Raw genomic sequence first — 26,573 nt, 5'->3', positions numbered from 1 at the left:
CCTCAGGCCTTCAGAAAAGATAAGAATGACAACCTACCCTACCATGACAAATTTAAAGGATTTGTCAGTTACCTACCATGAAATATCACTCAGAGTATGATAATGTATGTTGGATACATAACCAAAGGGAAAGGACTGCTGTGTATCATAGAAAAGTACAGAATCTTCTGAAGCAACAGCAAACACCAACCGATAGGGCAGATTTATTAAAGCAGGGACTGACTTCTGTGAAGCTGCATCTAAGAATATAAAGAACATAGCACTGAGAAAAAGCACACAGACCACCACTCCATTATAATGGTATTGCTTGTACTAAATTAAGAGTCTGAAGAAAGATTTTATCATTGAAGTGTATTATTCTGGCTGAGAAGATGGCAAATTAATTATATTAAGTGAGGTACTCAGTGTTGCTCGGGTCCTTAACTTTAATTTTTGTTTTTTGAAAAATGTACATGCATCATTTGAATCATTGCTCTGGGGTGGGGCTGTGGATGAGAGAGCGCTTCAGTATGGCAGGCTGCCCTGGGGAGAGGACTACCCCAGCCCTCTCTCACTACAGCAGCTTAGGTCAAGATGAGAAGCATCTCTCCCTGGGCGTTGCAGCTCCAGCAACAATAGCTGAGAGAAAGGTGTCCCCCTGCTGGGGCAGGTCCGGACTCATCTGCCTCCCTGCATTCCCCAGCCAGAGTGAAGAATGCAGCAAACTACACTTTCCCCTCACCCCCTGACAAAGGGGAACAATCAGAAATGTTCCCATATGAATTTGGAGAAGGGGGGAAAGTGTTAGCCCATCCACCCTCCATAAAAGGTGCCTGAAGGATGGAAAGCTTGGATAGGGGCAGTCCCAGACTGGGGAGGGGGAAAGAGAGGAAGGATGCCCCCAGCAAACTTCTTTCAGCTGCCTACTGATTCTGTCTCTTTTCTGTATGGTTTTATGAGAAGCAATCCCATTTTCTGGCACTTCCCATTTTCCTTGCACAACCAACCCCCTTACCTTGCTTTAAGTTATGATAAGAGGAAACTGTGTACCCAATTTGGTGGACCTAGCTCTTACCACTTAGGAGGAGTTCTTGCATGGACAGACAGATGGGCATGCTCTCAAATATATAGTATATAATCCTATTTTCAAGTACATACCATTTTCTGGACAAGCTACTTCTGGCACTTAAAGTTGTCCTACTTTGTCTCTGCCTAGAAGGGGAATGGTTGGGGGAAAAATTGGTCTTTTGAACCTTTTTTGAATTATTCAAATAGGACCTGAAATCTTCCAGTTATACTATTCAGAACCTTTTTTGGTACTTTAACTCAAGGTCTGAATAAGCAAAGAAAAATTCACTTTAAATCACAGTTTTACCAGGTTTATATAAAAAGTAACTTGCTATGCATTCTGTTTTCTTCCTAAATTTCATTGCTTTTTTGGAATTTTTAAGTTCAACTGTTGGCTACTATTCTGATTTAGGAGTTAGTTCTTTGTATATAGTTAGAGGACAGAGATACCTAAGTAAAATTTTCTAACTGGTGCTAAAAGGAAAGCACTCAATGGTCTTTATTTTCAGAGGTGCTGATCATATAGGGGTCCCACTGACTTCCACCTTTGAAAATCAGGCCACTTATTTAATTTTAGGCATCCAAGTTTGTACATTTTGGCCTTAGTCTGGATCTTTTGCTTTCATGAGTGTGTGTGAAAGCAGCAGCAGTAACATTTTTGCTTAATAAAGGGATGAGAGATGTAGTTCTTTTCCAACAGCAGCTTTGAAAGTTATGGTGGAAAATTTAGTACTAGGTAATAAGTTCCTGTAAGGGATACTATAAATTGTGAGTTATACATGTCAAAGGAGAGGGCCTTATTGTGCTCCAGTTAGAATTGAGGAAATCTGTGCCTTTTAGCAAGAATGTGAATAGTCTTGTTTAAAAACTCTAGGATAAAATCCTGGCCCCACTGACTTCAACAGGGTCAGGTTTTCACTCCCTGCCAGCCAGTGATTATGCAGTTTGTGTACAAATTTGCCCATCACAGCTCTTCCAGTGCACACCAGTCCTGACCAGCAACACTAGTGCTATTTCAGTCAGCTTCTCCTGAACAAGAATCTCATATTGTTGCAAACTATGGCAAATTTTGTAGTGGTTCTATAGTATGGGCAATCAGGACTAACAGAAAATATTTTACTAGGTGATTCCTTAATGATGAGCCAAGTTATTTATGATTATTCAGAACAGGCAGTTAAAACGTTGGAAGAACACACTAAGTAGTTCGTCTGCAGCATAAGAAGCCAACTGAGAACATTTATCCACTGTACCAAAAAAATCACTCAAAAGGCACTTAGTACATTTAAGGCCTTAGAATCAGCAAATAGTTTCTTAGATGTGGTACAGAAGTATCCTGAAAGAACGTTAAAAGGCTGCGACATAAAATAGTACAACCTGCAGCTACATAGTCAGATTTGCCTTCCAATAGATTTGCTGTAACACAACCTCCTCAAAGGATTTACGGTACCTTTATTATGTGCTTGTCTCAACTCAAAGTAGACCGGACAACAACGAACAGCTAGAGTTGCCTTTCCGGGACAGGGCAGGTGAGCTATGGGCCTATTAGGAAAAAGTAATGTTTTAGAAAATGGCATGTGAAATAGAGGTATATATTACACACACCTCTTTATATTTTTAATAAAGAAAATTTAGGTACATTAAACCCTACCTTTTAAGATTTTTTCTTGAAAAAACATACGTAGTGTTTGTTACATTCTCTCCTGATTCAACACAGCCAGCTGAGAAAATAAAAAAAAGCTTCAAAGCATTACTCAAATTCAAAGGTTCTAAGCACACAAACTTACATTTATGAACATTTTATTTCCCAAGGATTTGCCTTATGACAGAAGGCCAGGTTTTTGCGACATGAACCCAACTTGAACATTTATCCTAAATACTACTTTAAATTTATTTTAGTTTTCCTTATATACTGCTCCAAAATAAGCTTCTCTTTGCTTTCACAAATGACTGCAACATCAATGCCTCTGCAGATAAATAGACCCCACTTTGGAATGTTATTCTTATTAACAGAGCAGAATTCTTTTATGAACAAGGAAACAAATGAGTACAGTCAGAAGAAGTTCAAAAAGAAAATACTCTTTTTTTTCTGTTAGTTGATATCTCATGAATTTAATAAAGAATGTCTCATGCAAGTGTTTACACTGAATTGAAGGTCTGAGTTTCCTGCTGTTCATTTACAAAACATCAGATTGATCGCAAATTTATACACAGGGATATGCTGAATTTAGCTTACTTTGCAAAATAGGGAACCACAGAGGCTGCTAACACCACCATGACCACCACCAGAATGTAAATAGAACAAATTATTGTTGACCCCATTTGCTGCTATAGCACATGCCCATACTGTGCAACATGCCTATGTTTCTGACATTTCAAAAGTGATGTACCTGACATAAGGGCAAATGCCCCTCCAGGGCTACCCCACGCACCTAATACATCTTTCTTTCACATACCTGGAGTGAGAAGTAAAGAGCCATCAGGAGTAAAACTAAGCCTACGGAAGAATGATTTCATGCTGTCATCATGAAACATCCGATAGCTTCTTACCTGTAACATTTTGAAAGAATAAAAAAAATCTTTAAAATATCATTATCAAGCCACCATTAATTACAGTTAACACATTGTCGTAAAGTGAGACAATCAGATAGTTACGTGATCCAGTTTAATATGTCTTCAGTGGGTCTTAAAATACTTTTACGGTTTTGCTACCTCTAAATTGCTATTATAAACTGTTATTGTGTGGTTTAAATTCTCTAGGACTAATGGTAGTCTCCCTTATACCTTTTCAAATGCTGATTTGCATAATTCAAAGGCATAGACTCCACTATTCCTCTTGTTTCCCTCTTATGTTGTTATAGCTAGCTATTTACATTTAAGTAGTAACCAGTGAAGGAAACAGATGAAGATACATGTTATTTACAGAATAAAACTATTGCTTGCATAGAACACTTAAAACATAGAAAAATGCAACTCGACAGATCCAAGAATATCATATATAGGGAGAACCAAAAATAAAATAAAGACAATAGAATAAAGAGACATTTTAATAGTTGAGTTACAAAGAGCCTACCTCTTAGTTAATTCTACTTTAACTCTAATCCTAGAAATTTAAAGATAACTCCTCAGAACCATTTCAGACTTTCCCCCCGCCCCCCCAGGAAAACCAAACCATGCTTAAGGATACTTCTTACAGAAAAGAGATATGCATTCCTTTATGGACAATAATACCTCTATACAGACAACTCTAAAAAATTATTTTACTATCTATCATTCAGAGTTAATCTGGGATGAAAACTCTTTTGCTTTTCTCTCAGGATTTGAAATTTTTCACCGATATAAACACTTTGAGTGAAAATATAACACCTGCTGGGTGACTGCAAGCTACTGCATTAGTAATATATATATATATATATATATATATATATATATATATATATATATATATATATATATATATATATATATATATATATATAAAAAAATAAAAGTTTTTCCTGATGGATGACAGAATGTGCCTGCCAGGTGACAGAATGACATAATCACGTCATCAATGTCAACAGGCTCTCTCAGTGAAGCGAAAGCAGCTGGGAGGGAAGGGGGGTTAGCAAACGTAGTGATCAGGAAGCACAGCCCCCTAGTCACTATAAATAACTTTAAGAGCTGATGCCTAACAGATATCTTTGTAATTATTCTATGTAAAATAAATTCTCTGTGTACAGACTATTTTTTGCTGCTCTCCCCTGGAACTTTACACAAGGGCATTAGCACTGTCAATTTGCTAAGTTGTAGGAGCAGATGAACTTGCAGGAGGCAAGTTATTTGTGATAGTTACTTCCACAGTAGGAATGTTAGATAGCGGGTAATAGAATTGTTGACCAACTGCATGAATTCTTAGTGGTTAGTTGACTATTCTGACACTACGCGGGGGTGTCAGGTGGTAGCCAGTCTGCGAGGGGAGCCAGTTTAAAAACCAGTTCCCATCGCAGACTGGCTGCCTGCCTCCCTGTACTGTTGCCTCTGATACAGAGACAGCAGCACAGGGTGGCAGCAGCCCATGTCTGTGGGGAGGGGGGCTGAGCTCTCCACAGATAGAGGCTGCTGGGGTGTGAAGGGGATGGGGGAGCCTGCAGCAAAGCAGCCTCTGACCACGGTGGCCTGGGCTGGCTGTGGACAGGGACTGCTGCTGGGAACCAGCCTCTGTCTGCAGTGGGCCCAAGCTCAGAGCAGCCTCTGTCCATGGGGAGCTCAGACTCCAGCGGACAGGGCTATTGCAGAGGGAGGAATTAGGAGGCAATACGAGTAGTCGACTAGATTAACCAATAAATCTAGGCTTATTTGTTAATTGTGTAGTCAACTACTCATTGACATCCCTATTCCACAGCAAAGTCAGAGGAAAACAATAAGAAAAAATCCACACATTCATACAATAAATAAATGAAGAGACAAATGCAAAGATATCTGATGTAGAATTAAATTATTTCTAAAACTGAACAGTTCTTCCCAAATTTCACTTTCAGAGAAAGTAGCCCAGGTAAAAAAACCAACAACAACATATAAAGCATTAATCAACAACACTGTTAGTATTAGAACAGTTTACCTCCCCTTCAGCTCCTGATGGCATCTTGGTAACATTGAATGCTACACGTTTAGTCTGTGTACTGTACACTCGCATCACCCTATGTAATGGAGAATACTGTTAGCCACAAACAGGTATCTTACACACTGCAGGTGTGTCTATACTAAACCTTTAGCTCAAAATAAGCTACACAATTTGAGCTATGGAAATTGTGTAGCTTATTTTGAGTGTATTTCGAAATAGCTTATTTTGTAATTTGGCACTGTCTACACAGTGCTAAATTTCAAAATAAACCTCTATTCCGAAATGTCCCTTAAGCCTCATGGGATGAGATTTACAGGGACATTGGAATAGAGAGCCTGTTATTTCGAAAGATATTTCAAAATAATGGGCAAGCTGTAAAGACACGGAATAACTATTTTGGGATACCAGAAGTATTCTGAAATAGTGCCGCAATGTAGACGTACCCTGAGCAATATCCTTACCTATTTCAGAGTTATAACACCTTCATTTTCAATCAGAAATTTCTGGAGCCAGTTGACAGTTTTTTACAAAAGGACTTCCCACTAAAAGCAGTAGATTACTACTTAATACTATAGGACATTAACAAATAACTATCCTATACATTTTAGCTGCCACAAGCTATGTCAGTATAAAGCCACCACAATTATCACATTGCTTGTGAGTATGCATGCTTGGCTCCTTGCATCAGTGCTGCGCACGTTCACCAGAAATGCCTGTTTCAATGCAATGAGGAGCATCATGATGTACAACTTGTTACTGTCCAGTGCACTATCTTTTGGGAAGTTTTTGCAATGCGTGGTGAGCAGAAACAAGTTGTGCAGGAGTTGCTGGTACTGCAGGGTCAAGTTCCCATCATACAGCCTTCTTCAACCCTAAGCTCTTTCTAACCCATAATTTTCATTTCTTTTTTAAATATCTCTTTACCTACATGACCTTCTTTGTGGTCCACCATCTCTGACAGAAGCATGGAGTCTGCACAGCTCTGCACTAGCGCCATGAACGTTGGAAGCACACAATAAACAATCCTTCAGAATTTGCAGAGCCACAAGGCAGATGGACTTTTGTTGATTTATTCATAAAATTTTTTTGTGACATATGTATGTGCCCTTGAGGGAAAATCAAGGCTCAAAATGAAATGGAGAAGGCCTGAATAACTTCCTGAAACTTCCCTGGGGATTCCATGAGTTTCTACAGAACATAAACTGTCACTGAAAAAGTAAATTATATGTTTAGCTATTATTGTTGCAGTTTCCTTACTAAAGTGAATTGAAAGCAGAGCTGTGCAAGATTATTTTCCTAAATCTGCACAGAAGACTTAATTCATGTCTTTCAGGGTGTGATCTCTAAAGTATAAAAATAATTTAAATTAGGGATGTAAACCATGTACACATTTACAAATTAATCGATGAGCCTGGGTTGTAGGCAGCCCTCCCTCCTGCCCCAGTTGGAGAGGCGGCAGCAGGGGCGGAGGTGGGAGATGCTACACGCGGAGAGCTGGCTTTTAAGCCAGTTCCCCACATGTACCTGCAACCCCACTGCTACCTCTCATACAGAGGCAGCAGTGTGGCAGCGGGGGAAAGAGGCAGGAAAAGCCACCTGCTGGGAGTCTGCCCCCAACATGTGAATGTGTGAAATTTTCAGGAGTGACACGTTTACATGAATAAACACATTTTAACATCCCTAATTTAAGTGTTACTTTACTATTTCACAGCTCTTTTACAGAAACATTCAAATGTCATGTCTATCCCATGGAGATTAAAAAGGAATATTAGGTCTTTTTACTCATCCTCTCTGAGAGCCACTTGCAGGATTTTCTCCAAGTGGGATCAGTACTCTCTGTAATAGAACCCTCATCATTATGAAGACTTTTCAGGTATAAACAGACAGTTTTCTGTTTCTTAATTTCATTTTTTTATTCCTTGTTACACCTTATAAAAAAACAGTTACTTATCTCTGTAACTGTTACTCTTCGAGATGTGCTGCTCATATCCATTCCAATTAGGTGTACACGCACAAACTCTGGAGCTTTTTTTTTCCTTAGCAGTACCTGTTGGGCAAGCTCGGGAGCTCCCTGGAGTTGTACCGCTATATTGGCACATATGTATCCCTGCTGGCCCTTCACTGCTTCAGTTCCTTCTTGCCAGAATCCTCCAACGAAGGGGAGTGAGTAGGATTTGGAATGGACATGAGCAATACCTCTCGAAGAACAACAGTTACAGAGACAAGGAACCGTTTTTTCTTTGAGTGCTTGCTCATGTCCATTCCAATTAGGTGACTCCCTAGCAGTACCTAGGAGGTTGGCTCAGAGTCTATCAACACCTAATTTGCAATGGACTGCAGCACAGCCCTCCCAAAAGTCATATCTTCCTTGGTCTGCTGAGCAATTGCATAGTGACTGGAAAACGTGTACACAGAGGACCATGTAGCTACTCTACTAATGTCAAGAATGGGCACCTGTGCAACAAAAGCTGTGGATGACACCTGTGCCCTCGTGGAACGAGCCGTAGGAGGGGGTGCTGGCCTACCAGCAAGGTCGTAGCAAGCTCTAATGCAGGAAGTGATCCAGGTGGATAAGCACTGGGGCAATATCGGTGAGCCCTTCATCCTCTCTGTTATGGAAATAAAGAATTGTGGGGATCTACGGAACTCTCTTGTCCTTTCGATATAAAATGCTAGTGCTCGTCTAATGTCTGGAGAATGTAGCACCTGCTCCCTAGGCACAGAGTGGGGTTTCAGGAAGAAAACAGGTAGGTAAATGTCTTGGGACATACGGAAATGTGAAACTACCTTAGGGATGAAAGCTGGGTGGTGACATAGCCTAACCTCGTCCTTAAAGAAAACTGTGTAGGGGGTCACCAATATGAAGGCCCTCAACTCAGATACTCTCTTGGCTGAGGTAATCACAATCAAGAAACCCACCTTCCACGATAGTGGTGCTTCAGTGAGCAGGCTACCAAGGGTTCAAAGGAGGCCCTCATGAGACCCATCAGGACTAGATTCAGATCCAATAGGGTACAGGTAAGTTCATATAGGAGAACAACCTGTCCACCCCCTTCAGGAAGCACTTCACCATTACATTTGCGAACACTGTCCTACCTCCCTCCCCCAGATGAAAAGCCGCAATTGTGGCTAGGTGAACCCTTGGAAGACCCTGGTGTCTGATGTATAGGAAGTAATCCAAAATGAGAGGGAACAAGGCATCCATTAAGTCCGCCCCTGCTTGCTCCCCCCACGAGGCGAAGCATTTCTACGTGGCCTCATAAACCACCCTGGTTCTACTCCCCAGGAGGATCTTCTACACCTCCTCCAAGAGAGTCACTCTGCCCCCACTAACAACAAAGGTTCCATGCCGTGAGATGGTGGATGACAGGTTCTGGTGGCATAGCTTCTCCTCCCCTAGGTCCTAAGTAATCAGGTCTGGAACCAACTGCAATATCACTGGGTCTTCCACTGCCAGGTCTAGTAGAGAGGTAAACCAATGTTGCTGGAGCCATGCCAGCACCACCATAATGACCGTGGTCCCGAGCCTCATGATGAGTAGGACCATGTGTATCAGTGGGAACGGGGAGAAAACATACAATAGCTCCTGAGGCCCTTGACCCATGTACAAGCAATAGCTCTGGCACTGGGCATTCTCCCGTGTTGCAAACAGGTCCAGATGGGGATAGTCCCACCTCCAGAAGACCTCTGATATGATATCTGGTCTGAAGGACCTGCTGAGCTCATCCACCAGAACACTGCTGGTTCCTAGAAGGTAGGTTGCCTTGAGATGGATATTCTGGGCAATACACAGCTCCCACAGATGTAGGACTTCCTTGTAAAAGGGGAGAGGACCAAGGTCCACCCTGTTTGTTGATATAATAAATGGTCATAATGTTGTCCATCAATACTGAGACCACCCTGTTTCTCAGTTGAGGAAGGAAAGCCTGGCACGCAAATCTGACTGCCCCAAGCTCTTTGACGTTTATGTGCAGGGAACTCGGGAACTCTCCACAGGGAACCATATACCTTGAGTCCTGAGATTCCCCAGGTGGGCCCCCCAGTCCATATCAGACACATCTGCGAACAGTTGCACTGATGAGCTCTGTCTGACAAATGGGACTCCTGTGCAGACCATCCTCTCCTGCAGTCACCAGTCCAGCGAGCGGAGCACAGCTGCTGGCAGTGTGACCACCACGTCTAGTGGTGCTCATGTCGGATTGTGTACACTTAACAGCCACCCTTGTAGGGGTTAGAGCTTCAGTCTGTGGTACCTTACCACATATGTACATGCCACCATGTGACCCAGAGGCTTCATACATGTTCTCGCTGTTGTCATGGGAGACCTTTGGAGGTCCTTGATCATAGAACTCATAGTCAAGGCTCTGGCCCCAGGAAGAGACGCCCTTGCCACAGTGGAGTCTAGGTGAGCCCCCACGAATTCTCTTATCTGCATGGGGTTGAGTGTGGATTTCTCCTCGTTCATGAGGCCTTGGCTGAAGAACAATCTCTTGGTCAGGGCTATCTAGTCTAATACGTGTCTTGGTATGACCCCTTTATCAGCCAATTGTCCAGGTATGGAAAAACCTGGGTCCTGTGCCTCCTCAGGAAGGCCACTAAAACAGCCATGCATTTAGTGAAGACCTTTGGGGTTGTGGAGAGGCCGAACAGTAGAACCGCAAACTGGAAGCGTAAACCTCTGTAAACCTCAGAAATCTCCCAGGGGCAGGGATCACTGAAATGTGAAAGTATGCGTCCTTCAGATCAAGGGCAGTGTACCAGTCTCCTTTCTGGAGGGAAGGGATGATAGATGCTAAGGTGACCATCCGGAATTTTGCTTTCTTTACAAACAAGTTTATTTCTAGAATGGGATATGGTCCCCATTTGGACTTGGGGAAAAGGAAATAGCAGAAGTAAAATCCCTTCCCTCTGAACTCCTCTGGGCTTGACTGTCCCCAGCTGCAGAATCAAGGACACTTCCTGCTTCAACAGTTGCTCGTGAGAGGGGTCCCTGAAGAGAGACAAGCAAGGAGGGTGGGAGGGAAAGAAAAGGAATGACGTAACCTCTTCCCAGGCCTGGTAGAAAAGGTAAAGTTGGCAACCAAAAGGGAATAATGAGGCGGAGACTCTAATATTGTCCTTGAGCATACTCTCAAAATGAGCACTCAAGCCTTCTGGGCTCCTTAAAGTTGGACGTGGGCCCCAGATGTCGTTGGCACTCCTGCCCTGCAGCCTGCATCACCAATGAACCCGGAGGAGTGTGATTGAAGAGGTGCTCATGCCCCACTTGGGGGATGAAGTAGCGCCTCTCAACCCCCTTTTAGTGGGAGGAATAGAGGAAGGGGTCTGCAAAAAGGTTTTGAATATCTTATCCACCATTTTATTAAGTGGTAGCGCCACTTTAACTGGGGTGTTTGCCATGAGGATATCCAGCATTAGATCGGACTCTTCCTGGTCCTCATCTGCCTGCATCTACAAGTTGGCTGCTAGCCTTCTAAGCAGGTCTTGATGGTCCCTGGCATCCACAGATGGAAGCTGGAAGGCAGGATCTGCCAAGGCCTCGTCAGGAGACCAGGACAATGACACCCTGACCTCCAGCTGTTCCTCTGCCAGCTCTTCATGAGGTATGGCAGAAGGGGCATCTTGGCCTACCACGGACGTTGCTGTTGAAGGCATGGGGCCCTCCCCTTCCACTGGAGGTCTTGCCATGTCCTTACTGCAGGACTAGGTTGACTCCAAAGTGGGGGCTCTCAGGAGAGGAGTCTGAGGAGGCAGTATGTCGTCAAAGTGGAGTGCCCCTCCTTAGGGCGCACTTTGTGACTGCACCTCTCTAGAGATCCTCCCTGTGATCTCTCTCTCTCCTTGGAGCCGGGGACTGTGAGTGGTGCCTCAAGGACTTTGAAGAGGTGGCAGCCTGTCTGGTCGGTGCTGTCAAGCTCTCCCACACCGAGGCTGGTACACTTTGCACTGACTATGCTCACTCTGGTGCTGGTGGTTGCAAAGTGGACTCCATGAGAATGAGATTGAGCCTAGAGTCTCTTTCTCGCTTTGTGCTCAGCTTGAAGACCTTGCAAAAGTGACAACTGTCTGTTCGATGGCTCTCGCCCAGACACTTTAGGCAAGAGTCATGCAGGTCACTGCAGGGCCTGGCTTCAAGCACTTCACACACAAATTGAACCCCTGAGGGCCGGGCATTCCCTCCCCAGCAGGGAGTAAAACTCTCTTCTCTCATCTAAACTAATGACACTAACAACTAAATGACTTGAAAGACAAAAGAACAACTATGTACATGCACTAAGGGCTGGGACTAACGATGTAATCAGTGCTCCAGCTACCGTCACCGGCAGTAATAAAGAACTGAGGGAGGTGGAGGGCCAGCAGAGGTATTTATGCGCTGATATAGCAGCACCACTCCAGGGTGCTCCCTGGCTGGCCCAATGGGTACTAAGGGAAAAAAGTTCCGGAATCTATGCATGCGGTGCACACAACTAATTGGAATGGACATGAGCAAGTACTTGAAGAAGAATTGAAGCTAATAATCCAAAGGAGAGGAAGAGAGAGAGGAAACATAAACGGAAAGAGCCAATAAAGGGGAGGAGATTTATGAAAAGGGCAGGGCTCGACAAATAATGTAATCTACTCGCCCGTGGTGAGCAGATTACAACCCAGACGAGCTGGCGCAGAGCAATCTGCACATGCGCAGGGCTGGCGAGCCCTGGAAAAGGGCATCACTTTACACCACCAGCCCCTGGAGAGAACCAAACCAATAAAAGATGTAGGTTAACACACACCCATCTTTTTGTCTTCAGTACACAACAAAGACAAAGAGATAAACATAACTAATGGGGTAAGACATTGGTAATGGACAGGTACCTACAATCAATTAAACTAAAGCATTACCTAAACACCTATGTAGTTTCTGTAGTAGTTTATGAAGAGAGCCCATTGATATGCTACTTTTCTACACTTCTACATTACAGAGACTCAGAATGCTTTGGTATAAAAGAAATCTCAAATCTAGAATTACTCTCCCAGAGGTTTATTAGACAGTTTTGAAACCTATCAAAATAAGATGTATACCCCAAACAATTTATGGTGAACTGAAAGCTAATACAAAAAAAGATTTGTTTGCCAAATGACCATACTAACCAGACTGAAGAGGGTGGGGATATAGGGTGGTATGAAAAAGGTGACATTCAGCATAAAAAAAAAATAAACTTCTGATATCTTCAGCAAATTAAAAATGCCCAATGGAATATAATTTGTTTAAAAGTTAAATTAAATTTACTTCTTTGTTGAATGTTGCTTCTAAGGCTTTGGATGGCATACCAATTCCCATTCCACCTTTGCAGTTCCCTTAGAACAGGGGTGTCCAAACTTTTTTCAAAGAGGGCCAGATTTGATGAAGTAAACATGCGTGAGGGCCGACCATTTTGCCTGACATTCTTTGAACCATTAAAATTAAATGCAAATTAACTATTTTATGCAAAGTTTATTGCAAACGGCAAACGACATAACACCAACTATACATGTTGTGTCCAAATATATTTATAACTGATTTAGACCAACTGACATTAACTGAGATTTTACAATGTATTCATCTCAATTGAAAAAAAAACTTGCCTACACTAATGTGAAGGGTGAAACTGAGATCTGGACTGCAGTACATAGGCTAGGTCTGGTTCAAAGGCAGTGGTTTTGATGCGCAAAATGTCACGCAGGTGAGAGTCACTTAGTCTTGTCCTCACGCGGTTCTTGTTACAGTTCATAGCAGAGAATGTCTTCTCACACATATATGTTGAGCCAAACAAGCTCAGCATTTTCTTAGCCAATGTTCGAATCTCTTGAAACCGGCTCTTATCCAGTTGGCGGTAAAAGTTCACAAGAGAGAGCTGTTGGTGACGACTGCGTAACTCGCTGTCACAATGCAGCTCAATGAGCTCGAGCTGCAGCTGATCTGGAGCATCATCGGGGTCAACAGAGAATGGAGAGGAGAAAAGGCTGATCTCCTTTTCAATAGCTGCAAAGTCCTGAAAGCGCCGTTTAAACTCCCCAGCCAGAGATGCAATGTCTGCTGCATACCTGCTCGTTTGCGCACTGATATTGTCCTGTGGAAAACTGTTCATTATTTCCTGCAACGCTGAAAAATGTATGGTATTGGGCTGTGTTTGTGACAACTGCCTTATGAAAAGTTGCAGCTTTGTCCCAAAGGCTTTGAGGTGTGAATAAAGCTGGTTCACCGCTGCATCTTTCCCCTGAAGACTCGTGTTCAGTACATTCAGATGCTTTGTTATGTCAACTAGAAACCCCAAATCAGCCAGCCAAATAGGATCAGATAGTTCTCGCATTGGTTGTCCCTTTGTTTCCAAGAATTCTCCGATTTCCTTTCTGAGAGAGTAGAAACGCTGCAGTGCAGACCCCCGACTGAGCCATCTTACATCGTTGTGATATAAAACATCTTCGTATTCAGCCTGGATGTCCAGTAGAAACTGTTTAAACTGGCGGTGGCACAGGGCTTTAGAGCGAATAAAATTAATAGTCTTTAGCACCGGTTTCATAACATGATCATATTTGAGATGTTTAGCACAGAGAACTTGCTGATGAATGATACAATGGAGTTTAATAGCTTTGCCTCCTTCTTCGATCACCTTGTTACAGATTAGGGTTGATAATCCACTTCGTTCACCAACCATGGCAGGTGCCCCATCAGTAATAATCCCAGTAACTTTGTTCCAAGGCAGTTTCATGTCATCTATGGCGGAACTAACAGAAACAAATAAATCTTTTCCTCTTGTTTGGTCCGTAAGGCTCTGGAGGTCAAGTAGCTCTTCAGTCACATTCATTTCATCGTCCACCCCTCTCATAAAAATCAGCAACTGAGCTGTGTCAGATAGGTCCGTGCTTTCATCACAGGCTATTGAAAAGAAGTCAAAATCCACTCCTTTGGATGTCAACTGTCTCTTAATATCTGATGAAATCTCCTCAATTCTCCGTGCTACAGTGTTACGAGCCAGGCAAATGTTGGCAAACTCTTGCTTCTTCTCGGGACAGATATTCTCAACCATTTTCATAACGCATTCTTTGATAAAGTCACCCTCAGCAAAAGATTTGCAATTTTTAGCAATTAACGTTGCCACCTCATAGCTCGCCCTTGTGGCATTTTCATTTGACTCACGGGCTCTTATGAAAAATTTCTGTTGTGACATTAAAACAGCTTCAAGTTGCTTCAACTTTTCACTGCGGTCGTGCCCTGTAAGCTTATCGTATGTGCTATGTCTCGACTGGTAGTGTCTCTTGACATTAAATTCCTTATAAACAGCCACAGTCTCTTGGCATATCAGACAAACACAGTGATTCTCTATTTCAGTGAAGAAATATTCCACTTTCCACCTGTCCTGGAAGCGGCGGCCCTCACTGTCAACTTTCCTTCTCTTATTTACAGTCGCCATTTTTTAAAATTGACCAGAAGGGGAAGGGATCATGTGAGCGCAGTGCCAGAGGTTTAATACACTGCCCAAGTAATACACTGCACTAATACACTGCCCAACAAGAATTATCTTGCCTTTGTGGCTGTTTGTGGCGAAGTCTCTAATGATGAGCTCCACGTGCCTGAGCCCGCCAGGAAGCTGACAGTGCGCAGGGCCAATCGCAGATACTGAGCTTGAGCAGCTGCGGAGTCCGTCCCTGATCTCAGCAGCTGCGGAGTCCGTCCCTGCACTCTCAGCCCCAAGGTAGAGGGCTTGCAGGGTCAGAGGTGGGTGGAGAGCGCAGGGCACGCTGGCCTCACGGCGGCCCGGGGGCAGGGCGAACCCGTAGCCAAGCGGGGGAGCAGGGCTGTGGACGTGCCCTACATGGTGGACTTTAGGACCGCAGCGGCCGCCATGGACGGCGGCAGAGCGGCCGGAAGCGGCGTCAGTCAGAGGAGTGCCGGGGAGCCAGGAGAGGGGGAGGAAGCGGGGGCTGTCCCTGCACTCTCAGCCCCAAAGCGGAGTGCAGGGGCAGGGTTTGGGACCGTGGCAGCGGCGGCGGCGGCCCGAAGCGGCGCGCTGAGCGCGCCAGTTAGAAAAAGCACCGGGGAGCCAGGAGAAGCGGGGGGCCGTATTAAATCCGACCGCGGGCCGCATTTGGCCCGCGGGCCGGACTTTGGACATGCCTGCCTTAGAAGGATCTATGTGAACTAGGGATGAGATAGTATACACGGTTAACCGATGAGCCGGGGTTTATCAGTTAACCTCCATGGTTGCACAAAGCACCTCCATCGCTGCTGCCTCTGTATCAGAGGCAGCAGCACAGAGAGTGGGGGAATGGGGTAAGGAGGAACAGGTGGGAGCCAGTGCTCGGAGAGAGTCTGCTTAAAAGCTAGCTGCCCATGAACACTGGCTCCTGTCTGCAGTCCTGCAGAGAGGAACACTGTAAGAGTGAGGCAGGTGGCTGCACGGGAGCTACCATTCTCCCACTTGTAATTTTCAGTGGTTACACATTTACCTGGTAAATAAAATGCTTTTTAACATTCCTAATGTGAACAGCAATTAAACTTCATCTTTCTAAATATTGATAATTATGAAATGAAAAGCATTCTATTATTTTCTTAAATAGCATGCAACAAGCAACAGTAATAGGAAACACTTAAAATAACTCACCTATCACAGCTAAGAGTTGCAATGTACTGGCCTATAGGATCCCATGTTATTCCTTGTACATAACTCTTGTGTTCATTAAAAATTGAAACTTTTTGTCCTAAAAATAAAAATAGTTTCAATTTCTATTTCATAAATCACTTTTAATTTCAGAAATAAAACAAGGCCAAGTATTTCAGAATGTAAAGTATTATATATTTTTAATCTTAAATTTATAACTATCTTGTAAAGAGTCTTACAATGATGATAGGAATATTTGCTTTATTCACTAAGTTCACAAAGTCACAACTGAACCACGACCACTGAATTTAGGCATGTACATCTGAGCTTTATTCCTAGTCTGTCAGTTTCTGAGTACAAAAGTTACCTAAAACAGTAGAATTCAGGCTTCTCAATATACCTGCTTGATCTATAGAACTATGCAAAAAATTGTTGCTTGGGAAAGTAATGTTCCTACAGTAATACAAAAACCTTTTCTGTTGACATGAAATGTGTCTAAAGCAGGGGTTAGCAACCTATGGCATGTGAGCCGTAAGTGGCACGCAAACTGATTTTCACTGTTACACGAGCCTCTCCATCGGATCCATACGCCAACCATATGGGACTGTCTTGATTTTAGTTGCCATTGTTCCTCTCATGGTGCAGCAGCAGCCTCCTCCCCCTCACTACCATAGAGCGCACTCTAAACAGGCTTCCGGTGGTACGCATTTTTCTGGCCACTCCTCCACCCACTGCCCCATCACCATGTGCCGCACGGCCCTCTCCTTCCCCTCGTAGGACTGCATGTGGCACATGAGGTCCCCGGTCTGGACACGCCACCTCCTCCTCCAGGCCTCTTGTTGGTACCACAGCTATCGCCGTTGCTGCGGGGGAGAGGTGTGGGGGGTTCCAAGATAAAACCTGGCGGAACTGTCCCTGGACCTTTTCGCGTTGGAGTTGCCACCTCAGCCCCAGCAGGGGCGCTGCGGTGCGCGCTCAGCAGTTACGTTTCCACTCTCTGTCCTCCTGCCCCTCCCCGCCATGCTGGGGGAGCGGCAGTGAGCCAGGTCTGGCAGGGAAGGTCAGGGTTTCTCTTCCTCCCCCCACATGGAGAAGCTGAGCTCCTTCCCCCTACCCACCCTGCTGGGGGAATGGCAGTGCAGTGACATGCTGTCCAGAGGCTTTCCCCCCTGCAAGGGGGTGCAAAGCCAAGTAAGCGCCCCTCCTCATGGCCAGACCCTCCACATTCCAATTCCACTCATTCACTCCCCTCCCCCTGCCAAGACCCCACATACACAGCTTGCTCTGACACCATTCTTTGCTCCTGCATCCGCCCTCCTGGCCAGACACTCTCCCTTCTGGCCAGACACCCTATTGTGCTCCTGTACCCACCCTCCAGCCAGACATCTACCCCCATTCTGTTCCTGCATCCATCATTACTCCTGCACCCTTCCTCCTGGCCACACACTGTACCCACCCTTGTTCTTGCTGCCTCCTCCTGGAAAGACACCCTACTCTCAAGCTTGCTTCTGCACCCAACCTCCAACCCAGACCTCACAACTTCTCCCCATTCTGCACCACACCTCTCTCACAGATTCTGCAGCCCCATCCCTATCCCACTCACTGACAGCCCTGTCCTGCACACTGAACCCCTAATTTTTGTCCTCACCCCAGAGACTAAGGGGGTCCACAAAATTAATTAACTCTGGAACCCCCCAAAAATTAATCTGGCCTATAGGAAGCCCTGAATCTCAATCCTCCCTGTCCCTTTCCCTCACCCCATTGAGCTGGAGTGCCAGAGGAGTGAGGTGTCTCAGTTAGGGGTCACATCAGTGAGGGTTGAGTTCTTTTGCTTCTCGCTTGTGTGGTCCGCAACTGATTTTTCTGTGGATCATAGATGAATATTTTACTTTATTTAAAATGAAGTTCGATAAACTAACAAGAGAAAGTTAAAATGCTTAATCGTTTTAATAATTTAAATTAAACCATTCTCCCTAACTGCAGCTGGTTCAGCAAATATGATCACCATACCCAGCCTGCCTCAACCCTTCTCCCCAGGCACACAGATCCATAAATAGAAGTGAATACATTAAATCTCAGCATGTCACTTCTGAAAGGTTGCCAACCCCTGGTCTAGAGTATGGGATTATGTCAGCACAGCTATAGTCCCCATACAGTAGGCTTGGCGTGAATCTGAGCTATGTGGGACTATAACAGACTCAGCCTCTGTGAATACAGCACAGAGGACAACGCAATGCACACTAACTAGTGGGTTATAGATGTGCTGTGTTTAGTGGAACCATCTAATTCTGAAACTAGGAGCTCCAATGCTTCTCCCATGGCTTATCCCATCAAGGAAGTCATGGGCATGAACACTTCAATGCTACAGATGTCCCAAGGTACATGAATAAATCCCACAAATCTCAAAGAATCATGACTGGGAAATGAGATGGGAATGGGCTGATGCTTAATAGCTGGTACTGTTTTGGATATCAGTGTTAGTATAAATAAAAAGTTTATATTTTAATATTTCGTGGAATATAAACCTATGTAATTGTTCAAAATTTCTCACGTTTTTTACCACTATTTATGTAAGAAAGGGCATCCAAGAGATACCCAAATCAACCCATATCTGGCAACACCAAGATGGATAAAAATAATTTTAATTAAAAATTGGAATTTTTATGTAATTTGGATTTTTATAATCAATAAAATACGAAATTTCTCATTTAAAAACAACAGTTACAATTAAATCTTATCACAAACATGCTACTCCTACACTTAGTCTCATAAAAATGAATTAATATCTCTAGTCTGTCCAGCATAACAACCAGCTCTTGCTTCTTGAAAGTTCTGGGTTTTCAGTGTCTGCTTCTCACAAATGTGTGCAAAGACAGACACAGGCTGGATAGGATTATTTTTGTTTTGTGCTTATGTAGTGATAGACCTGTGCCAAGCACATCAGAGTTAGTTAAGATTTGCCTAGACAAACAGACAATATATAGGAACAAACAAAGGCAGTACAGAAATGAACAGAAAGTGAACTGGAAAGACAAAGGGAAGACATTCAGTACACGCACAACTTCCTATATTCCCCCATGCTTCTGCCACAGAAAACTATCATGGGTTCTGGGTAAGACACACTCTATCTGGGAATATTTTGAAGAAATGTATTCCCTGGGTAAAAAAGGAAAACGTGTCGAGCATAAGCAGTGCAAGAAGATGATGCAGGGCCTAGCTGCAAGAATGAAACATCATAATGAAAACTGCTTATTGGGAAAAAAATAACGTGGATGAAAATGTGGATATATCTAAGAACAATGTAGATCAACTTTGCATTATTCATCAAGACTCTCTATGCCCTTTAGTATAAATGTGATTTAACAAGTAAATTCCCAAGCTCTTTACTATTAGATGTTGCTAAAAAAAAGTTTAGCTTAGCTAATCCTTACGTTTAGAATCTATCATCCAAGTATACAGTACGGAAAACTGCAGTAAGTGAAATCTAGAGTTACTAGATGCCACTAAATGTCATTTTCTCTCTTAATATTACATAATACATGCCTCTTATTTTGGAACATCATGGTCACAGACCATAATGGTGATGCCATAAGTCTATTCCCTGTTTTACTTTGGTATAACTCAGCTTTCCCAAAGGAATCCTATCCTGTACTTGTTTTCAGTGAGGCTTATTCCAAAATTAAGTGCACCCTGAGCACAGTCCATCTTAGCTTTTATGGTAACATGGAATCAGATCCGTATCAAAATGACAGTGGGAGTGGGGGAAGATGAGAGCGAGTTGTAGAAGTTTTAAGGACACCGTACATTTATTGTTCTGAGAACTTGTTTGTTAGAGTTAATAAAATTTGAAAATTTAAATTAAAAAAAAAAGAGTGTAGCTAACTGCTGTCCTTAACTCAGGAGACTGCTGCAACTGCAAATGTGAAATATTTATGTAACATTTAAGATTTAATTTAATAAAATGTAAGTGTTGTGTTTGTGTGTAAGATTTAGTTCTTAGCATTCCTAATGTACTGCTGCTGCATCTGCAGCTTGATACAGGCAATGAATATTGCATACTATTTCCTAAATTAATAAAAGTCAAGTTATCTAAAAAAATTAGACAAACTACACCCTCTTAGATGTTGTAAAATGTTGTACTGAGCTGTAAACATGTTTTAGTGAACAGATTTGCACTGTTGTAAAGTTGTATCAGTGGGAAAATTAATTTAAATCAGTAGGGTTTTTTGTGATTTAAATCGCCTTGATTAAAATTAACACACCCTTAACAACACTGTTATCAAAATTTCCACCCACTAAACGACTTGGAGCTGGGAGGGCACAAGTACCCTCTGTCATGCTGCAAAAAGTAGCACCATGGAAATGATGATTCTGTACATTTCTATGAAACAAATAACTCCTTCCTGACTTTTGTGTCTCTAACTGGTCCACAAAATGAGATTTCACTACATCATTCTCCCAGATGAAGAGGTATTTTCACCCCACCTTCACAAATTCAGGAAATACTTTGACCATATTGCCATTAAAAAAAAAAAAGATGCTTTCAGTTATTTTCTTAAACATTAAGCAATTCTACTGATCTTAGGCTAGATACCACAAATTAGAAACTTTGCAATTACCTTTGTTGACATCCCACATTATAGCTGTGTTATCTACTGAGGCAGAGGCCATACAGTTTCCATCAGGGGTCCAACAAATATCATACACATCTTCTAAGTGGCCTCTGAAATCCAGATTAGTAGATCGTGATCATTAGTTATAGCAAGAACAAGAATTATAAACAAAGTCAGATTTCAAAAAAAACAAAACACGTTGAAAACCTATATAACCAAAGAGGTTACTACAATGAGAGCCAGCCACTGGTTTTTTTTAAAATATATACTCTTACTAGAAGTAAAACACGTATATCCCTGCTAACCTCTGTATAACACTGCATCTTTCAAAGAAATAAAAATCTTGAATTCACAAATGACACGAAATAATATATAAGGTATGAAAAATTAACATTCCCAGAACCGTGTGTAATGAGCACACTACTGTTCATGTAGCAATAAAATATATGAATACAAGAAAGGTCACGTTTTTAGAAAACTTTCCTATACAGATAATTTTTTTCCACAAGAAATGTTCAGTGAAAAAGATGCATATCAAAAGAAGTCATATCAAATCTAGGAATCTAAATTAGTTCATATTACATTTGAACCAATGTTTTCTGATATCAGGTTCACTTTAGCAAAATATCCACAAAAAATAAGTTTAAAAACGGTAAGAATCATTAGCATTATTTTGTAGCTTTCTGCATCAAAGTGACTATTTGAATGACAAAATATGCCACATTCCCATTTTTTAAAGAGATATTAATTTTAATTAATTTACTTTGGAAGCTGTTTCAGTCTTGTATGGAAATTATACAAGCACTTTTAAAGGCATATTTTGTACTTACATACTTTGTACCTACTCAGATTTATCATGTAGAAATACTAGGTTTATTTTTTTAAAGGAGTGTGAATTACTAATGAATATAATAATCACACAGAAAAACCAAAGTGCTCATTTTATCCACAGATGCTGCTCAAACAGAGGATAGCATTCCACATATTGTCCCATGAAGGAACAAAAGGTTAATTAGGTTTCCATAGCCTTTCATTTCTTTGCTTCTCCACAGAGAGTGACAACAGGATGCCATTCAGTTCTCACTGTGATAGTGGTGATCTGATGTCTTGCCTACTAGGAACTGGACTGAAACAACCACTCGTTTCAATTAAATTAACTATTTTAACTGTGAGTACACATACATTTTAATGAGTATCATGTACAATGTGAAATAAAGGCTATTTTGTATTACATATAATATAATTGTCGCTTTTCATAGTTTTTTTTAATTATTGTAATTTGAAAGTAATATTGCCAGTCAGCTGGAATAAAACTTTTCAACAACTCTCTAAACACTAGTTTAAAAAATGTGGCAAGGACTGATTGCTCTCGTTTTACTTAGCAAACAGACGTGATTTGTTTTATCTTTTGGCCCTTTGTTTAATATTCATGATTAAATTATATTAATTATAAATTCAGTAATAAAAATGTCTGTTTACTTAACATTTCCTCGTGTACAAAAACAGAGCTTTTGAAGTAAATAAGTAGGTGCAGAGAACTTTGCTAGAGAAAACTGGAGAAACAGACTGGTACAGAACACTGCTAGTGACAGATACTAAATGAGAACAGTAATTAGAATGAATAACAGGAATACACTTTGAAGCAAGTGAGTTTTCGGGGGGGGGGGGAGGGCCCCCGGTAAGAGATTTGCATAAGTTGAGTGGAAAGCCATTCCAGACAAAGAGCATCATGGAATGAAGAAAACTCTCCAAAAACCCAATTAAATTACCTTAATGTTTTAAATACTGTCCAATTTTCTTTGTTCAGCTGAGCTTCATCTTCATCTTGAAATGCTATTGGCTCTGGTTCTTTGTTATCATTCAATTTCCACAATAAAATCACAGCGTCTGTGGAATAATATGACTTGTTGATAAGAAATGTTTGGGCTTTGTTTATAATGAATTATTATATTGGTCTTATTGTGCTATTATGTTACATGTAATCTGAAAATCAACCAGCAAAAATATTTAGACTAGTCTTGGAGATTTGTTTTAGGGGACTGACCTAGAAATGTTTTTATCCCCGTTACCTTTATTATGTAGAAACAGGAGACAAATGTATAAGTTAGTTTTGCTTTATGTTGCTCTCCTGGACTTTTTAACTGTTGATTAAGAAGGAAATTTCCAAAGGTCCAAGTGAAAGTCAGGTTCCCAACTTCCAAAAGACTTTCAGAGGGTATATAATTGCCCTTTGTGCCTTTGGAAATCTTTCCCCAAAATGTTACACATTCCTGTCAAACACAAGAGAGCTAACCAGTCCCTTTGTCCTTAGAATAAACACTGGTCTGTGACTCTGGAGATGTATGTAATTTCCAAACTCTGCCAGAGTCCCTTTATGTTTATGATATTGGGAGAGCTGCTCAATACGCCAATTGTAAAATAGGAACAATTCTTTCATATCTGTAAAACAGAGAAAATATTTTGTATCTCAAAGGAGGCTCAACCAATAAATTCACCAGGGTATGTGAAACACTCATATATCACCATGATTGGGAAGTTAATGGATCATACAAACCCCAAATCGGAAATGTTCTGTGCTCTTTTTACATGACTTTCATCTATCTTTTTTATATTGTTTTTTGTTACTCACCGTCTCCTCCTGATGCTAAAACCTCACCATTGGGAGAGAAACGCACAACATTCACTGCTTTCGTATGGCGAGCTAGATTTGATAAGAATTCCACAATTGCTTTCCCATCTGGTCCTTTTTCCACTTTCCATATCTAGTTATAAAAGAATTACATATAGTAAATTGCCTGCTATATACCTGAAAATTGATTAATTTTTAATCTTGTGCACCATTTTCTTCAGTTCCGTTATTTATATATTTTGCAAGGAGGCAGAAGGAATGCAGATATTTCAAAAATCTTACCCAAACTTGATGAAATTAAGAAGCATTATTATTCAGAAAATTAAACTCAAGTTGACAAAACTCATGGCCCACTTTCTCATAACCTTTTATCTGAGTCACTCACTTGTGGGGCAGTAGGAAACTGGAAGAATGTGAGATTTTTAAGTAAAATTAAATGTCTTGTTAGATATTCTGCTCACACTAAAATCAGCGAAATTTGGAACTCACACGAACAGCAGTGTCTACTCCTGCTGAGGCCAGTCGATTGATTTTCCCTTCAGTTCCATGTTGGAAGTCTAAGCTATACACCGGCTCTTTGTTGTGCCATGCTATTTCACAAGTGATGACCTTCATTCTTTTTAAAGGAAAACATGGCAGATATCAGATATTTTGCATTTATTTTTACAAGAATTATAGTCAAAGTTAATAACAAACAGAGAAATTTTAAGAAAAACATTACAGTAAATTACAAAAGATTACTAAAAGTCTCGGAGGGGTAGCAGTATTAGTCTGTAACTAAAAAAAAGGGAAAAAAACAACAACATTGGTCCTGTAGCACCTTAGAGACTAACAAAATATATAAATATCATGAGCTTTCGTGGGCACAACCCACTTGGACAGATGTGAAAGCAAGGGGCCCAGTGTCTCAGTCTGCCCTGTGGCATGTCCCACTCGATCCACAGGCAGGGAGCAGCCCCAGAGCTCAGAGGGCTAGCTGTTCCATCTCTCTCTGGCTATGTCTAGACTGCAAGTTTCTTTCAAAAAAGAGCATCTAGACTACAATCAGTCTGGATGCTCTCTTTCGAAAAAGCACAGTTTGCATTACACAGCGCCTTTTTTTGCAAGAGCACTTTTGAAAAAAGGCGTTATTCCTCGTGAAATGAGGAGTGCCACCATTGAAAGAAAAGCCGTGTTCTTTCAATGTAATTTTGAAAGAACGAGGCTGTAGTCTAGATGCAGGTGAAGTTTTTTTCGAAAAAAGGCTACTTTTTTTCGAAAAAACCCTGCAGTTTAGACACAGCCTCTCTGTGGTCAGGAGGAAGGGGGAAGCTCTGTGCACTGTGAACCCTGTCCTTCACCCAAACACCCCCTAATAACCTCTCCTGCACCCAAATTCTCTACCTCAAGCTCCATTCTGCACCCATCCTCCATCTCAGACCTCCCATCCCCTCCATAGAAAAGTGTGGCCCTTGACCACTTACCAACATTTTGGAGTGGCCCCACCACATCAAAAATTATTGCTCACCCCTAGTTTATGATAACTGACATTTTCTGCAAGAGCAATAACCTTTTCAGAGAATAAGCCATAGCTCTCAACTCCATGACTGGAAATCTTATTATGATGACAGAGTTGTGCTGGAGCAGTGTTTAGGTACATTTCTTTGGACATAAATGTTTTCCGATCCCCAGATCTCAAAGTGGTTGCATTCTTCATGTTGCTCTGATCCCTCCACTGCCTGCTTTGACTGCAGCAAAAATAATTGCATAGGCTGGTTTTTGAGTCAGCAAGTGCAGCAAGAATAATGCTAGAAACACAGCAAGCAGGGAGAGATGGGTAAAAGAGGAATTCACTGTTCAGTGCAGCAGACCTCATGGACCATGAAAGTTAAGGTAAAATGAAGAGAAAAGATTTAGCATGCTGGAGAGGGAAGAGAGATGAACCTAGGAAAAGTGGGACTTGAGATGGATCAGAACAGAAATTCTTCCTCCTAAGAAAAGAGAAGAGCTGCTTACTAGTCACACAAAAGATGCTAAAAAAATAGTCTGGTAGCACTTTATAGACTAACAAAACATGTAGATGGTATCATGAGCTTTCGTGGGCACAGCCCACTTCTTCAGATGAGCGGAGTACAGCCGCTCCCCGAGTTATGAACAAGTTACGCACCAACACTTGGTCCGTAACTCGAAGTGTTCACAACTTGGATCCCATAGTGTTACATGGCGACGGCGCTGTTCGTAAGCATGGATCGCCGTTCGGAACTCGGATCCGCATTTCCGACTGCTTTGGTCCTAAGTGCGGATGGTCGTAAAAGTGGAGGTGGGCGTAACTCAGAGAGCGACTGTCGTGGATGGCCAGCATTGTGGCCATCTGAAGAAGTGGGCTGTGCCCACGAAAGCTCACGATCCCATCTCCATGTTTTGTTAGTCTATAAAGTGCTACCAGCCTATCTGTTGCTTTTTCAGTTGTTGCTGTTCCAGCCTGGCTACCCCTCGGAAGCGTTTGAACAAGAGAGGCCTCAGCAACAAGGGAGCAATGTTCGCTGACCCAGCGGCTCTCTTCCGGCTCTGCACATCGCCACCGCGCTGCCGACAGGGCGCAGGAGCGTCACACGCACAAACCCGCGGTTAAAAGGGCGAATCCCCCCGGAGCGACACAGGCAGAGGGGGGCGGAGCGGATACACCCGCAAACCAACCCCCCCCCCTTTCAAAATGCTCCAGCGCCCCCGCCCCCCAGAAAACACCGGCCCGGCAGCAGCGCGCCCCTGGGGCAGGGGGGAGGAAGCCGCAGCGACCCTGTAGCTGCTTCTCACCAAAGCCCAGCGCCGCGTCCCCAGCGTCACCCCCCCATCACCCTCCAATACTGGGGGGCGCACCGCGGTTACAGCGGGGTCACCGCCCCCGGCGCTCCCCCCTCCCCGCCCCGAGCCTTCGGTTGCCGGTTACCTGAGGCAGGCGCGCGCGGGGCAAAGGAGGCGGGTGCCGCCGGCCGGGTTCCTCTTTCCCGCGCACCACGGCTCGCCCGCACGAACCACGCATGCGCGCGCTGACACTTCCCGGGGGGGGGGGGGACTTGCAAGGATGCAGC

The 26,573-nt window shown here is 42.7% G+C and overlaps 1 protein-coding gene across 2 annotated transcripts in view; it reads right to left on the bottom strand.

Annotated features, from left to right (window-relative positions):
* CHAF1B (chromatin assembly factor 1 subunit B) overlaps positions 1–26,573 on the bottom strand; it is a 34,182-nt gene extending 7,609 nt beyond the window's left edge. Inside the window, exons 1-11 of one of the 2 annotated variants that reach the window (XM_075911669.1) lie at positions 26,432–26,573; positions 23,995–24,121; positions 23,506–23,638; positions 22,646–22,763; positions 20,883–20,986; positions 16,267–16,363; positions 5,645–5,723; positions 3,501–3,594; positions 2,696–2,765; positions 2,495–2,586; positions 77–239 (exon numbers count right to left, since the gene is read on the bottom strand). In XM_075911669.1, coding sequence (XP_075767784.1) covers positions 77–239; positions 2,495–2,586; positions 2,696–2,765; positions 3,501–3,594; positions 5,645–5,723; positions 16,267–16,363; positions 20,883–20,986; positions 22,646–22,763; positions 23,506–23,638; positions 23,995–24,120 — 1,076 coding nt within the window. In that variant the 5' untranslated portion in view covers position 24,121; positions 26,432–26,573. Of the gene's footprint in view, positions 1–76; positions 240–2,494; positions 2,587–2,695; positions 2,766–3,500; positions 3,595–5,644; positions 5,724–16,266; positions 16,364–20,882; positions 20,987–22,645; positions 22,764–23,505; positions 23,639–23,994; positions 24,122–26,298; positions 26,392–26,431 lie in introns of those variants that run through there. The other variant, XM_075911679.1, reaches the window with a different exon arrangement.

The sequence above is a fragment of the Pelodiscus sinensis genome, chromosome 1 (assembly GCF_049634645.1).
Source record: "Pelodiscus sinensis isolate JC-2024 chromosome 1, ASM4963464v1, whole genome shotgun sequence".
Classification (NCBI taxonomy): Eukaryota; Metazoa; Chordata; order Testudines; family Trionychidae; genus Pelodiscus; species Pelodiscus sinensis.
The sequence above is the reverse complement of the archived record's forward strand: the minus strand, read 5'-3'. Positions and strand labels throughout refer to the sequence as shown.